We start from the raw sequence: 17,523 nt of genomic DNA on the forward strand, positions 1-17,523 counted from the left end.
CTGGTACACACATGTGTAGTAGACATGGGGGGATATCCACAGCTGTTTGAGGAACATGTATGGCACCAGCATACACACACAAACTTTTGGAAGAGGTGGTATGCTGCTGTTCCTAGCCTCAGAGGCTGCTTGGCAGCTTGGCTGGAGATAAAGCTTATATCTACCTTCACCCTACCAGGAAGACCAGAAAAGGATGAAAGAGGGGGTACTTTGATTGTGTAGTCTTGCACAATCCTGTGGTATCTTCCAACTATCATTCTATTTGTCTCACTCAGCTCAGTGCCTTATGAAACATTCGGTAGTCTATTGGTGGCAGCAATTGGCTGGCTTTGTCAAGACAGTTGCTACAATGGATGTTCTGTATTTGGAGCGCACAGGCTTGGTACCATATATTGACGAAATCCTCTTATTGAGTAGCAATGTAGGCAGCTTACTTCACAGCCTTCTTATATAAGCAAATAATGATTCATAAAGAAAATGAAATGCTTGAACTGGCAGATGGCAGCCAAGATAGCAAGTGGGCAACTTTCAAAATAAAAATCTCAAGCTTTCATCATCAGGTACATCAAGTGGAATAGTAAGTTTCTAAGTCATCCAAAAGTTTGCCCCTTGTTCTCTTTCTTCCAGTTTTTCTTATATTGTTTCACCAGAGGATACAATGGCAAATTCCCTCTAAAGAAACCTGCCAAGAAAATCCAGTAATAGGGTCGCCATTGGGATGCCATAAGTTGGAAATGAGTTAAAGGCACACAACAACAGCAACAACAGAGGCCATCAGAAGAGATTGAAATAATATTTTGGGATATGTATGGTTAAAGAGTAGCATTTTTCAATGTAACTCTACACTTGATGATGCATGAACAAAATCTTCTATAAGATTTACTGTTGACAGAGTTTACTGTCCACCCTGCCTAGCCGCCACATAAAGGTTTATGTTTTATGACTATTTACAGCTGACTTCCTCTGACTTTCCTATGTCCCATTCTAAGGTTTTCTTACTGAACACTCATTCTCTTGGAGCTATATGCTATCTTTGCAATGTGTGATAGTGGTATCCTTCTAAAACTGACATAGTTTCCTCTTTCCAATTTTATACACTTCTATTTTCCCTTCTATACACTCCAGTTTGAGATTGGGCAATTTCCAGTGACCTAAGGCACACATTCCCCCTTAGAGGCCACAGTTACCTCTCCAATCCTTTATGGGGCATGACTTGCTACATTTCTACCTCTTCCCCCCACCCTCCTGATTTTGGTCCATAAGGACTTTTTTTTCCAAAAACACAAGTGACCAAATAGTCACTTTAAATAGTCTGCTTGGTGGTGGTGGCGGTGATGATTGGGAATGGACTGACATGGCATTTTCAACCCAGCAGAGTACAGACAGAATTCATGTGGGCCTCCAGATGTCACTGTACTCAAGCTCCCAACTTTGTTCACCATGTCCTATAGTGGTTAGTGTGACTGAGTTGCCATTCAACATCTGGAGAGCCAGTTATTCCTACTCCCTCTGTGGTTGATCCAGGCAACAACAATACAGAACTGTGATGGTGAACCTATGGCATGCCATTTCGCCAGGCACGGAGCGAGGGAGAAGGAGGAAGAGGCACGCGTGGACACCTCAGGTCTAGCAAACCCCTGTGGAGAGGAGCAGGGGTTGCGGGCCCATTGCTCCTCCCCCCACAGGCCCCTACTGGCCCCCAGCTGTCTCTAACAGACAGCTGGAGGCCAGGGGAAGGGCAGGAGGAGGAGGAGCAACAGTGCGCGCCCATCACCCCCTCCAATTTTCCCTGACTTCTAACTGTTTTTCAGAGACAGCTGGAGGCCAGGAAAGGGCGGGGGGGGGGGAGAAGTCCCACCCCGGAATCCCCCCTCTGAGGGTGGAAGTCCTGCCTCCAGAGGCCCCACCCCTGGCATGCAGCTCCCTCCCTTGGAGACAGAAGTCCCACCCTCAGCACATGGATCTCAAAAGGTTCGCCATCATTGATATAGAATGAGAAGAACAGGACACAAGTTTTAAAACAGAGTGATTTAGAGACAAGTAATATAAAAGAATGATTTAAAGGTAACAGAACACTTGCCACTAGATATACGAAACTGTGGTGGAAGAAAAGCTTGCAAAAAAGGGCTAGAATATTGTTCTTTATAAAAGAAGTAACACATTCTAGAGATTCCAAAATGTTGTGCTGTTGCCCCTCATATCCTGCTTTCAAGCATAACACAATGATCTCAGAAGTCACTCTTGGAAACAAAATGTTAGACTCAAGATATGACTCTAGCCTCATACGGCATGAACATTTTTTTTGTATTTTTAGCTATTCCATATATAGACTTGGAAAATGAGCATAAAAATCAGAACCAGAAATGTTAGAACTAGCTGTATCACGACTAGTGAAGTGTTTCACATTTCATGCCATAATAAATGGGCTTCTAGGCCAATGCAAATAAAATCAGGGCACAAAATGGGAGAGAGAACATGGGGGCAAAAGGGTAAATCCATTAAAATGATGCATGCAGTCAAAGCTGTTTGACTTGCATTTGTTTCCATTAAGAAGCCACTTGAAAAAAAGCATAAACTAAATAGTGACACACTATAACTGGATAAATGTGATGAGACTGTCTTACAGAGATTAAGTCAGAATAATTTCCACTAACTCATGGTAGACATGCCTACCATGTTGCTCTCTTTACTGTCGGCCAGATCTAAAAATATTGTTATCCTTTATCTGTCTGGGAATAGCATATATTTCTCACAATTCTTAGCATAAGAGAATATATGGAGATGTGAACACAAGTTGCAAAATGTATCCCTAAGGAATAATGAATCTGGCAAATGGGCACATACATTTACTATGGTGAATATACCAGGTAATGCTGGCCTACAAAATCAAGCTAGTAAGCTAAGTGAATGTCCTATAAAATAGACTGTAATTAATTAGCTTCATAATTTTTGTTTTATAGCATGTGTTTCTGTATGCCAACAGTCAATTTAATAGTATTTTAAATTGAATAAAAGCCCACAATAAAGATGTGACTAACTCTTCCACAAATCTTGCAATCCATTTTATTATTTTAAAGATGACCTAATAAAGCTGCTTTATAATTAAATCAGCCCTAGCAAGCTTTCCTTGGTGACATTTTATTTCTGGAGGTATGAAACTGTCATAGAATTTGGAAGGTAGACTGGAGGTCATTTACTCCAATTCACTGCAAAATTCTTGCAAGTATAGTTTGAGCATCCCTCAAACTTAAATATCCGCCTTCTGCTTCATGTTTCCAGAAAAAGAGAACCAACCATCTCCTAAGGCAGGCCATTCTATGAAAGTAGTTCTTATCTTTAGAAAGTTTCTAAGAGATGTAAATAACATCTTGCTCCATCCTAATTCCATCTACCAGAGTAAACGAGAGTAAATCTGCTCCATCCTCTGCATGACAGCCCTTCAAATATTTGAAAATTGCTGTCACATGTCTCTTAATCTCCACTCCTCCCAGTTAAAATAATCCAGCAATTTCACCTGGACCTCACAGAAATCAATTTCTAACCTCCTCACCATAGTTATCTTCCTCTGAAATTCTCATTTGTCAGTGCCATCCTTAAAATATGGTATGCAGCACTCCACAATCCAAATGCAGTATTACTTCGTGTGATCTAAAGCCATCTAATACTATTTTAGCTTTTCTTTGACAGCACTTATTCTATTACAGCAATGAAAAATGAAGTGCTTTCTAATAAATATGTTTACATTTAAAAAGGAAGAGTATCCAAAGTCCAAAACACACTGCAGAAATCATCCAGTATGAGACTGCTTTAACTGTCCTGGCTCAATGCTAGGGAATTCTGGGAACTGTAGTTTTGTAAGTCATTTAGCCTTCTCTGTCAGAGAGCTCTGGTGCCACAATAAACTACAATCACTAAATTCCCTAGCACTAAGCCATGGCAGTTAAAGCAATCTCAATCTGGATTATTTCTACAGTGTGTTATGGACCCAAGTTACTTATTTTATATCTCAAAAGCCCTTGCTATTTTAATATGAATCTCATATGGAATCCTATGAATCACTTGTCTAAGAACAACAAAATGCAGTTACACTTACTTAGGATTTAACCAGTCATCACACAGTAGATGCACATAATACTCATCTAGCTTTAAGTGACAGACTATGTGAGTTTTATCAAAGGAGTAGTAGATGAAGGGATTGCTTAAAATATTCCCTGGAACCCAAATTTCTACATAGATCTCCATACTCTTTACATAAAGGTTTGAATACTGCTGACTACGTATCAATATTCAGAGATTGAGACTCTGTGCATGCTTACATCTCCTCCCACAGTTCAGCCATACACATGAGCAGGGAACTGTTTGCTTCGGGCACACACTCATTTGAGAATGATACAAGTCAAAGGCTTTCATGGCCAGCATACATAATTTTTTATGGGTTTTTTGGGCTATGTGGCTGTGTTCTAGAAGAGTTTTTTTCCTCATCTTTCTCCAGCAGCTGTGGCTGGCATCTTCAGAGAATGCTGGCATGGAAGTGAGTGGGGTATACATACACTGTGTGACCTTTGGTTGGAAGGAAGTGATTTCTATGTTAATCTGTGTTGGTCTGTGTTGTATGGCAAGGTGTCAGGGTGTCTATTTAATTGATCCACTGTCTGCTGGGAAATCCCCTGACCCTGGGTGATTTTCATTTGCATGTTTTGATTTTTGATTTTGGTGTTTTCGTTCACAGAATCAAAACTCAAAACATGCAAATGGAAGGCCAGATTGGGGCTACAGCATGTAGTTGCCACAGCCCCAATCCGGCGAGGAAAGGGGGAGCTTTCCAAAGGGGTGGTCTGTTGAGCCCCTCACTGTAGTAGTATAATTTCTTTGCTCCTGAGGTCCCATTCCATATAGTGATCTATGTAAAGCTGCATCCACATAGGTTTGTGTTCGTCATTTCAAAAAAAGTTCTTTATTTGTTTCTGTCTCCCAGCTTCACGTACATACTCAAATTGTGCATGAACCACATGAGAGCTATTTTACACCACAAATAATCAATGTGAAGAAACCTACATAGTATGAATACTTGATGACACCTATGCCATTGAAGGAATATATCATCCTTGTAAAGCACTGTCTTTTCTCCAGGGACATACCACAAAACATTAAGAAAGTACAGTGACAGATATTTTCAATTAATTTATTGCTATAGTCTAAAATATTGCTTTCCTTGGTAAATATCCTATTAATGTTCAGCATATCAGTCTAATGAAACATATTAGAGAATATCATCATATATTCTATAAAAGACAAATTTAGAAAATCAAAGTAAAAGTATTTTTATTAAATAAGTTTAAATAGCAATTCCTACTGCTAGGAATTTGTAGGCACTTGAGACCTTGTCAGATCACTGAATAACTTTGCATAAACTTATCCAACAGCTAACTAAGTAGAGCTTAATATTATTATTATTTCAATATTTAGGTAGTTTTTGCTTTAAAAATCGTAAGTCTTGATTTAATTTCATTTTGTGGAAAATCATTACTGAAAAGTGCAGCATTCAGATGATACATGTACATGGAAATATGTAGATTTTTATGCATACACACACACACACACACACACTTCTTACATAATATGAAATCAGATAGCTCTGACAATTGCAGAAACATATCAATCACATATACCAACCACAATCAGCATCTCACCATTTGCTGTATTTTCCTTGAAGTTATCCAGAAATTCTTCCAGGAGTTGTGACTGGTTAGGTGGGGGTAACAAATTTCTTGGTTCCCTGGAAATGTCACCATCTGACCATGTGGAGCATAATCCACTTGCATGGCAATTGAGATTTGTAGTCAAAGTCAGTTTCACACTTTTCTCAGAGAACAATAACTCCATCTGTCTGAGGTCAAGATCAGATACAGACTCTCCATTTATAATCAAGATTTCATTGCCAACACGTAACCCTGGGAGCATGAGAAAGAGAAAGGAGAAGAAGACTAAGGAGTCATGCTAGCAGTCAGAGATGCTAAACAAGAGCAAACTTGATTATTAAAACATTTACCTTCATCTTAATAACTAGAAATTTTGAGAATGTGGTTTGATGAAAGAATTACTCAAATAAATCCTTAAATAAACACTGAGACCTGCCAGCTAAAGAAAGCATTTTGCTTTTTTATGAAAGAGTGTAAAAAGGAGGGAATGTTCTGAGAATTCAGTTTCTTATAACAGTACAACAAGAAAGTAAATGTAATGGCTAACAAATCAATCCTAGGCAGGTCTTCTGAATTGTGTGACCTAGGCTGCATCCACACTGCAGAAATAATCCAGTTTGACATCACTTTAACTGCCATGGCTCAATTCTATGGAATTCTGGGGATCTTGGTTCTGTGAGATATTTAGCCTTCTCCATCAGAGAGCTCTGGAGCCACAACAAACTACAATTCCCAGAATTCCATAGCACTTAGCCATGACAGTTAATGATCATTTCTGCACTGTAGATGAAGCAATATTCTCAAAGTAAATCTCCCATTCATCTTCCCCCATTCCTGTTTTTCTCATTTTTGCCTGAAACTTGGTTCAGGCTGTGGAAAAAGAGTTCAATTTAGCTAACTGGCTGGTAGTAAGAACATGTAATGAAATGAGATTATGAGCAGTTGCATTTGACAGCCATGGAAGACTATGGCTGGAATCCTCTTAGTATACCATATATACTCAACTATAAGTTGACCTTATGTATAAGTCGAGGGCAGGTTTAGGGGCAAAATTATGGATTTTGATACGACCCATAGATAAGCCTTGGGTAAAACTTAAGAGGCATGTAACAAAGGATGTAAAGGATGATGCAAAGGAAGATGATGGCAAAGAACTTAGAAAATTCTGGCAAGCATAACTGTTTGTGCTCATCCTAAAGACTGGATGGATGAGAGGAGATCCATGCTTCTTTTTGGTGCTCCCAGGATGGACTAAGCTCTCACCTTTTATCACTCTATTCAGAGAAAGGGGATGGCCCATATATATATATGGACCTGTGGATAAGCCAACCCAGGTTTTTTGGGTTAATTTTTTAACTAACATTTCTAGACTTATATATGATAATACACAGTACTTCTTTATCTCTGCCATGTAATAACACCATCAGTGGTGGGGGAAGGAAAAATGCAAATTAAAATAAAATGTGTGGATAAAAGGTGAGTTGACATATCCAGATGAAATCTTGCCTTAATTATTACTACTTTATTGAGTTGGAGATATTAGAGATTACATCCTGGTAAAGCCAAACAGAGGAACAATTCACCTTGAATATTTTCCCTACACAGTTGTGCACGGTTGCATATGTTAACTGCATAGGTGCAGTTGGGAAAACATATTAGGTAGGAGGTTCTAAAGAAGTATAAACATTGCTTGCCACATATGTACAGCTCCTTGCAACCTATCACTGAACACATCTTCCCAAGAATACACCTGGCAAAAACAGACATCTGTATGATTTTCTTTAAATAATGCTGACATCTGTGTAAGAAAAACTGGCAAGTGTAAACTTCAAAAATCCATGTTAGTCTGTTTCAGTTTAAAAAGAAGAGAAGAATTTAAAAGATACACCATAATCTTTGCTTCCTTCTTTCCTTCTTTTTTTGTCATGTGGCAGGCAGCCCTGGGAGATTTTTTCTCTTTTTTCAAAAAGAGGAATGACATTAGTCTCTCATAAAAACTAACAGGACAGGATGAAAAATGTGGAGAAATTATCCCTTTCTTAAAAACACAAGATGTACCTCATCAGGAAAGATTTCATATTTAAAGAGACAGTACAAACCTTCTCTGTAAGCCATCCCATCAGGAAGTACATCACTTACAAAGATATGGTTGAGATGTTGTTGTTCATCAACTTGTGCAGTTACAGCAAATCCTGGGATTTAAAAAGAAGGCATTGCATTTCAATATTGTTTTCTTATAACAGTTCTTAAAACAGAGAGAATTTTGTTTCTGAAAATGGTTTGTAAGATTCCACCATGTTGTTTTGCTACTATCATGACTTTGATGTTAAATCTCATTAATATTTGTATAGTTTACATGATGCACTTATAGAAGAATTATGAATAAAATGCTTTAAAATGATTAAACCTTTTAGCATGGAGGCTGGATACTACAAGTCCTCCCTGCCCTGCCACATTTTATTTTGACTCTCCCCCCCCCCCCATAATCCCCTTTCTACCTGACCTACTCCAGCTTTACTTGTGGAAGCCCTTCCTATCAATCATGATAGTAAAACTTCAAGTTCAAAGTCATCATACTTTCTTGCTTGTACCAGACAAATGCTGCCCCCCACCATCTGTAACATCACTCCCAGATTCACCTTTCCAAAATCCCACTGCACACACAACTGGATTTCCTCTTCTAAACATATCTCCCTCAATTAAAGTTCTTCTTTGGACACTCCACAAGTGCAGTTTCTCACCAACAATCCCTGACAAATCGTCAACCCAGAAGCCTGATCCTATTGCGGCTCATGCGTGAGTAAAATTCATGTCCCCATCATAAACCTGATTCTGTGCAGTTTTCAAATATAATTTTTATATTTCTACCTTCACTTAAAATAATTTACCTTACAGCTTTGCAGGACAGGAGTAATAATCAATACCATTTTTCCAGCCCTGGGGGTCCCTACTAGACCCCCTCAATTTGGGCTCAAAAATAGAATAGTTTGTTTTTTTCCTTTCTTGAATAAGACACACATCCTTTGTTCTAGCAGAAAAACTGTTATTTTTCAAAAATGAAAGCTATTTTTTTCAGAATGGAAAAGATGTTAGAGACACTTCTTGTTTCAGTTGCAAAACAAAAATAAATGTGGAACTGGAGGATTGGTATAAAGAAGTTTGGCAAATAGCGAATAATGATTAATTAACATGTAAATTGAAAGTCAAAAAAGGATTATGGAAAAGAAATTATTTTGATGATAAACAGAAAAAAATTATTGAAAAAGTATTAAGAAAAGAAGATGGAAAATTATCTTCACGAGATGAATTAAAATTTTGGTTGGAGTATATGGATGGGAATGGCTTTGGGGAAAGAGATAATATAAAGTACCTAATGCAAGTGTGCAGTATCATCATTGTACAAAATGTTTTTTAAACAATGGCTGCCCATGCTCTTATTTGCTAAAGTGAAATGAGAAACATTGGGGGGGGGGGGGCAAAGGAGAATAAGGCAAAATGATAGGCATACAAGAGATCTACTTTGAATTATAGATATACTTTGGAGAGTTCACACTTACCAAAATCAGTTACACCCTCACTCTTAGTAAGATGCACATGGTAGAAACTTAGAGGAAATATTTCTATTTCATCATATATCTGCAAGAGAGAAAGAAGTTCCAACTATGACAAGGTATAGTAATTTGCAGATATGCCATAAGGCTATCTCTTAGACAAAGTAATTAAATGACATTGAGGAGCAGTTTTGGGGTGCCATTAAAGAAGAGGAATGTGCTAATGACTTATTATTTTTAAACCATTTGGACCTCATTGGGATTTCTCAAGGTGACTGTATTTTACCCTTGGAGCGTGTATGAGAAAAGTTTTGAAAATTAACTTATGCCTTGCTATCCAACTCACTAGCATTCTCGGGATCAAACGATATATGATAGGGAGGGCATGTATATTTTATGCATGGGCCTGCCCTGCTTACATATAAAGCAAACATTGGAGTTTTTTTTAAAATGAAAAGAACTGTATTTATCTGAAAGAGTCCCATTCAAGCTATCACTGAATATTTTGACTCCTCCAGTGTTTCTCCACTGTCCCACCACTTCTTATTTTGTGTCTCATTTCCCACCAACTGCAAGAAGACTGCTCTAGAAGTGTTCAGAGAAACACAGAATCTGGCTTTAGCAGCTTTTGTTGTACAGAACCTTTTCTTATTCTCAGAGAAAATGTAATGGAACCCAAGTGGTCTAGGTATTATTCAGTCCAACTATACAGCCTTGCTGTATTTGTCTACCTTTTCATAAAGATGTAACTCTATAAACATAGGATCTTATCAAGGAATCACAGATCTATTCATAGTGCCACTTGCCTGATCTTGTATGTATTCATATGCTTCAGGAATGTACTGCTCAATATTCTCATCAATATGTCTTCTCAGTTGTAATCCATGATGTCTTGGTTCCAAGTGCTTAATCTAAGGGACAAAAATAATTTATCTGTAATGCAGAAATTATTTGTACGAATCCAGATGTCTGAATAGACAGAAATAGTCAAAAGCCTTTCAAGTTATGCCATTATGCAACCTACAAGTCACTTCAATAACAGACAAGAGCCCCATAAAAAAATTTAAAGGCACAGCTTAAGGACATGCTTTTGCTGTTTCTAGAAACCAAGAGGTTTCTAATGTTACTTGCTCCATGTGAAATTAAACAAATGATCAGACATGCAAATAAACTTTGAAACCGTTTCTCTTCCTCATCCTACAGTGGCATCTGTTTGTCTCTACAGGTCTTCCAGATGGCTTGCTTCAGATGAGTGAAACATACACATCTGATGTATAAAATGCATGTGTGCACACAAACTGTTAAGAGAGGAATATTCTGTCTGGGATAGCTTTTATTGCACTTTTACTACCAATTCCCACTGAGATCATGAAACACCACAAATTTGTCACAACGTGTGTTATCTCCAGGAAGCTGAATAATGGAAAATGGAAATGTTTCCCTCAGGATATTGGCCTTATTGTAGAATGTAACCTTGAGGTTGTACCCCATATAGTTGACACTATATGGTCTTATTTCAAACATCAACAGTGTAATAGCTCAAGGGAAACAGGCTGTATATCCATGAAGACATAAAGCTCAGTCCTTTGGTGCAGAAATCCTTCTATATGGGGAAGGACCTTGGATGTTAGGGAAGACAACACTAACAAAAAGGGGGTGAGATAAACTTTGGTTGCCCTCACAAGACCTTCATACAACTCTGGTCCCTCCTCCCCTGCCCTTCAAATGGCTGAATCTCCAATCAGACCATTCAGCAAGAACATATATTTGTTGTTGTTTTTTAAAAACGCAGCACACTATATTCTAATTTTTCTGATTTAAATGTATTTTTGTGTAGATATGCAACATTTTTAAAAGCCACAATAATCAATAAAAGAATGCTTCCATGGTACACTAATGAACAAATATCTGTAAACAACTGCAATTCTGTATAATATGACAAATAATAATTTGTCAGATATGATCCAATATAACTTGGATATTTTTCTAACAAAAAAGTGTCAATACATGGTTGCTCTACATATACCATACTTCTGCAGATGCTAGTACCCCCCATCTCCTTTGAAGCTGGCAATGTTTTTATTCACAACATCTCAGTGAAAATTTACTTCAATAAACAAAGTCAGAAAGTTGCTTTGCTTGCAGTTCCACCATCAAACAAACAAACAAATGGAGGGGAGCAATATTTTTATTTTCCCTTTTAAAGTCTGAATTCCCTTATGAATAATCTACTTGATGGTGTTGAGCAGGCCAACAGCCGATAGTAGGAAAAGTCAGAGCCTAAAGTGGCTGAGTCCACCTTTTTCTAAACCCTAACTCTCTGTCACTTCCTTCTCTCTCTCCTTTTCTTCACTACTTAGTAGGCTGATGAAGAAGAACTGGTCTCTTTTGCAAAGGCTAGAACTAAACACTTGCAGGGAGGCTTTTAAAGGGCTGCATGAGATAATACTACAGGTTGCCCATCCCTGAAATAAAAGGATGATAGTATAACTCAAAAAGTTCCTTGTTAAGCTGGAGCAGTACAGAAAATATAGCAATGCAAACATGACAGAATAAACAGATAAACACACACATTTAAAAAAAATTAAATGTACATTTTTAAACCCACCACTTCGTAACATTAACCACAGTTTTAAGAACATGTATGTGACATCTCTGTGTTTACAGAAATGTCACTGTTGGTCATCTTTGGTATTTTATAATTGCTAAGGAGGACTGCAGTATACAGTCAGCACAGCACAGTGATTAAATTACCAGCTTGTTAGATGAAGGGAATTCTGTGGATATAGTATATCTTGATTTCAGTAAGGCCTTTGACAAAGTTCCCCATGACATTCTTGCAAACAAGCTTGTAAAATGTGGGCTAGACAAGGCAACTGTTACATGGATTTATAACTGGTTGACTGACTGAAGCCAAAGGGTGCTCAACAATGGCTCCTTTCCATCCTGGAGAGAAGTGACCAGTGGGGTCCCACAGGGCTCTGTCCTGGGCCCAGTGCTATTCAACATCTTTATCAATGACTTGGATGACAGAATTGGGGGCATACTCATCAAATTTGCAGATTACACCAAATTAGGAGGAATAGCTAATACTCCAGAGGACAAGATCAACATTCAAAATGACCTGAATAGACTAGAAAGCTGGGCCAAAGCTAACAAAATGAAATTCAACACGGAGAAATATATAAAAATTTTCTGCACTTAAGGTGGAAAAATGCAGAGATGTAGGATGGGGGACACCTGGCTGAATGAAACTACACGTGAAAGGGATCTGGGAGTCCAAATAGACCACAAGTTGAACATGAGTCAACAGTGAGACGCAGCAGCTAAAAAGGCCAATGTAATTTTAGGCTGCATCAATAAAAGTATAGTCTCTAGATCAAGGGAAGTAATAGTGCCACTATATTCTGCTCTGGTCAGGCCCCGCCTGGAATACTGTGTCCAGTTCTGGGCACCACAATTTAAAAAGGATGTGGAGAAACTGGAGCATGTCCAAAGGAGAGGGACTAAAATGGTGAAGGGTCTGGAAGCCATGCCCTACGAGGAACGACTTAGGGAGCTGGGGATGTTTAGCTGGGAGAAGAGAAGGTTAAGAGGTGATATGATAGCCCTATTTAACTATTTGAAGGGATGTCATATTCAGGAGGGAGCAAGCTTGTTTTCTGCTGCTCCAGAGACTAGGACCTGGAAAAATGGATGCAAGCTACAGCAAAAGAAATTCCATCTCAACATGAGGAAGAACTTCCTGACAGTAAGGGCTGTCTGACAGTGGAACACACTCCCTCGGAGTGTAGGGGAATCTCCCTCCTTGGAGGTCTTTAAACAGAGGCTGGATGGCCATCTGTCAGGGATGATTTGATTTGGATTTCCTGCATGGCAGGGGGTTGGACTGGATGGCCCTTGTGGTCTCTTCCAACTCTATGATTCTAGTGAAATTTCTCTGGTGCATGTAGGCTGCTGAAGACATCTATGACCTGATTCCTGACCTCACAGTTTAAGCCTGAATGACTTATCAGACTGCAAATGAGCAGCGTAGCCCTGGTCTCCCTCATCAACCTTCTCTCAATATTTTGTGCATCTGACTTTAGCAGAGATATCCTAGGCCAAGATTTTTTGTGCAGCCATGCTGCCACCACCATGAAAAAAGACAGGCAGTTTTCTAGGTCACACACCCCATAGCTCTGGTTCTGATGAAGATGCCATGGAGCCAAGCACATATGAAATGGATGGTGGGGAAGAGTGTATCAGGTGGCAGTCACCCTCTCTGACAATGGAAGAGTCACATGCATGCAATAGGTAGCCTGGGTTGCCACCTCCACTCTTCTGGTCATACAAGGTGCATCCTGGGTGCCCTCTTGTATGAGCCCTGAAAATGTCAAGTCCCTCATACTAGAATAATTTTCATGAGTAGTCTGCCTCAGTGGGTTTCTGTCCTAGTCTCTCAAGCCACTCCTGTGATTCCTGAACCAGGAAACAGTTGTGAAACAGCTCTCTCCAAACCAGGTTAGATGACGAGTTTCATCCCTCAGCTGTAAGGGAAAGATATGTTGTACAGCAGTAGGAGTTAACAAATGTACAGCAAGATAACAAAGTATGCTGCTCTTTTTAATGTGCTTGCATTCTTTATATTAATATATCTTCTGTGGATTATCCTTGTTTTGATATTCTTATATGATTGTGTATATGATTTAGAAACAAATTAATATTTTGTTGAATCTAATCAACAACAAACCTAGACAAGTTTGTTCACACAAGTATAAAATAACAAAATTAGCATATAATAGTAAAGCTTGACAATGGCACTTATTCCACAGTTACAGTAGGATGATTTAGATACACAGAAGCCAACAGGAATGAAGCAGCTTTTGTAGTCTTCTCCCTTTGCCCAACCACCCTTTCACCATACACAAATATATACAAAAACCACAGACATTCAAACACCACAGTGTACTAAGGAATGAAGATGCCCAACACTCACCAGAGAAGTATGGAAATGTAAGAAAAAAGAACTAGGAAAGATGTAGCAGAAAGGAGTCAGCATTAAGAGACTGCTTATGAAAAAATTTTAAAATATGCAGAATAGAAAGGAAGATAAAACAGAAAAAAAAATTAAAATAACCTCAGGTCAATGAAATGATATGCATTGAAAAAGAAAAAAAATAAGAATAATGTTTATAACTTGATATTTTACCACAATATAATGATTAAGTAATCTGTTTTCATGAAGTATTACTCAGTCTTGGACAACTTTTTTGTACAAACAAAAATACTGTAGGTTTTTTGTGGGGTTTTCGGGCTATGTGGCCATGTTCTAAAAGAGTTTTCTTCCCCATAGCTTGAAAACCCCACAAAAAAGTATGGATGCCGGCCATGAAAGCCTTCGACTCCACATTAAAATTACAGTACTGTATTCTCCTTGAACTCTTTCATCTACATTTGAAGTTGCTGATACCATCTAGTGGTCACACATATATTGCCAAAAATAGCATTCCCTATTAGTTCATAACATTGTACATTTGTGGATGTTATGTGGCTTCCGGTGGGCTCTGATTTATGGTGACCCCATCATATAATTTTCTTGGTAAGATTTATTCACAAGAGGTTTGTCATGGCCTTCTTTTAAGGCTGGAAGAGTATAACCTACCTAAGGTCACTTGTGGACCTCGATGGCCAAGGAAGGTTTTAAAGCCTGGGCTCCCAAAGTTCTAGTCCAGCACTCAAACCATTACCCTGACTCTTAACATTGTAATTAAAATTAAAAATTGTTTTTTCCCCTTCTTTTACTAACAAATGTATAAAGATGTTAAATGCTTGGGTTTAAGTAATCAGATTACGAAAGTAGCAGTAGTAAATTATTATTTCCTAATTTTATAAATGGCAACATTGTAAATGCCAATGATAAAATTGGTCAGTAGTGGAGGACATTTTCAGTAGTGGAGGATAAAACTGGGAAATAATAATTTACTACTACTGCTGCTTTTATAATGTGTTTAATTATACCTGAGGTTATTTAATGTCTGTTAGTAAAGCCAGGATTTTTAAAATTCTCTTTATTTCATGATATAACTGCACAATAAAATTTTACTATATAATTACTATAAACATGTCAACAGGTTTTTGTAGGCAGTTGCTGTAAAGTAATAGGAAAGGTGGCCCTAATAATACTGTAATAGTGTTCTCCAGTTGTAAAAGAAATTTGAGCCTTCCTTTCCCATTTACTGTGTACAGATCCACGATCTGTGTATACATGTACACAGAATGTACTGGGATGAATATGACATGTGAACATCCCTAATATGATCCATAAGAGGAGTTAGCAAACGTAAGCCACAGAGCCATAGTTCTCTTCCTTCCTTGACAATCAAGTAGTGCCTTGTTCCCCCTCCATCCCAGAAGAGCAGTGATTGGAATCATGCTGCCTTCTAGATATTGTTGGACTTCACGTTTATCAGCCCTAAGCAACATAGCCAATGGTGAGGAATGCTGTGAGTTGCCTCTGGAGGGTCTCATGAGTCTGATCTCTGCAAAATAAGCACAGTTTAGCAGCTAGGCACACTATTAAGTGCATTCAGTTCTGCTTCACTGGGGCTCAGAAGTTCTTTCAGAATTCAATAGTTTAGATTCAGTGTCAAAATATACGTACTCCTCGGGAGGTTGAGTTATTTTTGGCCTTTGACTGTACCTGCAAACTTATGCTATTTGTTTGAGTCTTTATAATTCATGATTGTATTCCCACATTTTACCAGGAAGAGAAACCATTATGACATTCATTCTGATATGGGTCCAAACTCACATGTGAATTAATATGATACTTTGGTGGTTTGGGAGAATACTATGATACTTTCATGGGAAACATCAAGGGTTAGCTTTCTAAATTAGTTAGCTGTTACAGTACTTTTTGAAGATTCTGAATGGAAAAGAGATTCTGCCTGTGTTGCATGGGGTTAAAGTCCCCCTGAAGATACAGGTCTTCAGTTTGGGTGTACTCTTCGATTCAGCCCTGACCTTGGTCTAGGTTTCTGCAGTGGCCAGGAGTGCATTTGGACAGTTAAAACTAGTGTGTCAGCTGTGCCCATTCCTTGGGAAGATTGATTTGGCCATAGTGACATGTGCCTTAGTTATATTCCATCTGGATTACTGCAATGCATTCTATGTGGGGCTGCCTTTGAAGACTGTTTGGAAATTCAACTGGTCCAAAGAGCTATAGTCAGATTGCTAACAGATTGTTGGTTCCAGAAAGCACACCGCTCCCTTGTCCCCAAAGCTTCACTGGCTGCCAGTCTGATTTCAGGCAGAATTCCAAGTTCTAGTTTTGACCTATAAAACTCTATACAGTTTAGGCTCAAGTTATCAAGAATTATGTCTCCCCATACAGGCCTGCCTGAACTTTGATTATCTGTGGGGAGAGGAGCCTTATCCCTATCCCATTGCCTTCAAAGGCATGGCTGGGGAAAACAAGGGGAAAGGGCTTGTATGTGGCTGCTCCCATGGAACTTCCTCCATATGAAAGTTAGGACAGATCCTCCTTTGCTTTCCTTTTGATGGCAGTTAAGACCCTTCATTTCCAGCAAGGCTTTGGAAACTGATTACAGTGCACCTGTGTCATATGCGGACGTGCCATATGTGGCTTCCAGCATACGCTGGAAGCCACGCTGTTAAAAAGCCTCCCGCGCCCCCGAAGGAGTAATGGTGCTGTACTTTTTTAAAATTCTGTTTTAAAGAAAGATTTTAATTGGTTTTAATTGTGTTGTTATTTACTGTATATACTAGACTATAAGTTGACCTCATGTGTAAGTCAAAGGCAGGTTTTGGGGCCAAAATTATGGATTTAGATATGACTCATGGATAAGTCGAGAGCAAAACTTGGAGGTATGTAACAAAGGATGCAAAGGATGAAGAAAAGGAAAACAGTGTCAGAAAACTTACAAAATTCCAGCAGTCATAACTGTTTATGCACATACTAAAGGCTTCATGGATGGAAGAATATAAAGGGGAGGTGAGTTCTTCCAGAATAGATTACACTCTTGCCTTTCACTAGGGGATAATTCCTTATTTAATATGAATTAAAGTGCAGTATAGTACTTACATTGACCCGTGGATAAGGTGACTAAGGTTTTGGGAGTCAGTTTTTTGACTAAAATTTCTAAACTTATATGTGAGTATATACAGCAATACTGTTTTAATCTTAATTTTATAAGTTTTATTATACTCTCTACTCTTTCTGTAAGACATCCTATGAATAAGAGACAGATAAGTCACCTTTACTTGGGTCT

At 38.5% G+C, this 17,523-nt stretch overlaps 1 protein-coding gene across 1 annotated transcript in view; it reads right to left on the reverse strand.

The window, feature by feature from the left end:
- TIAM2 (TIAM Rac1 associated GEF 2) overlaps positions 1-17,523 on the reverse strand; it is a 156,746-nt gene that overhangs the window by 57,901 nt on the left and 81,322 nt on the right. The window contains exons 11-14 of the mRNA XM_089530152.1: positions 10,057-10,161; positions 9,257-9,335; positions 7,799-7,891; positions 5,691-5,951 (exon numbers count right to left, since the gene is read on the reverse strand). Of these exons, the coding sequence (XP_089386278.1) occupies positions 5,691-5,951; positions 7,799-7,891; positions 9,257-9,335; positions 10,057-10,161 (538 nt within the window). The remainder of the gene's footprint in view (positions 1-5,690; positions 5,952-7,798; positions 7,892-9,256; positions 9,336-10,056; positions 10,162-17,523) is intronic.

Source organism: Sceloporus occidentalis, unplaced genomic scaffold (genome assembly GCF_023333645.1).
Source record: "Sceloporus occidentalis isolate IW3139 unplaced genomic scaffold, rSceOcc1.0.p SCAF_6, whole genome shotgun sequence".
Taxonomy (NCBI): Eukaryota; Metazoa; Chordata; class Lepidosauria; order Squamata; family Phrynosomatidae; genus Sceloporus; species Sceloporus occidentalis.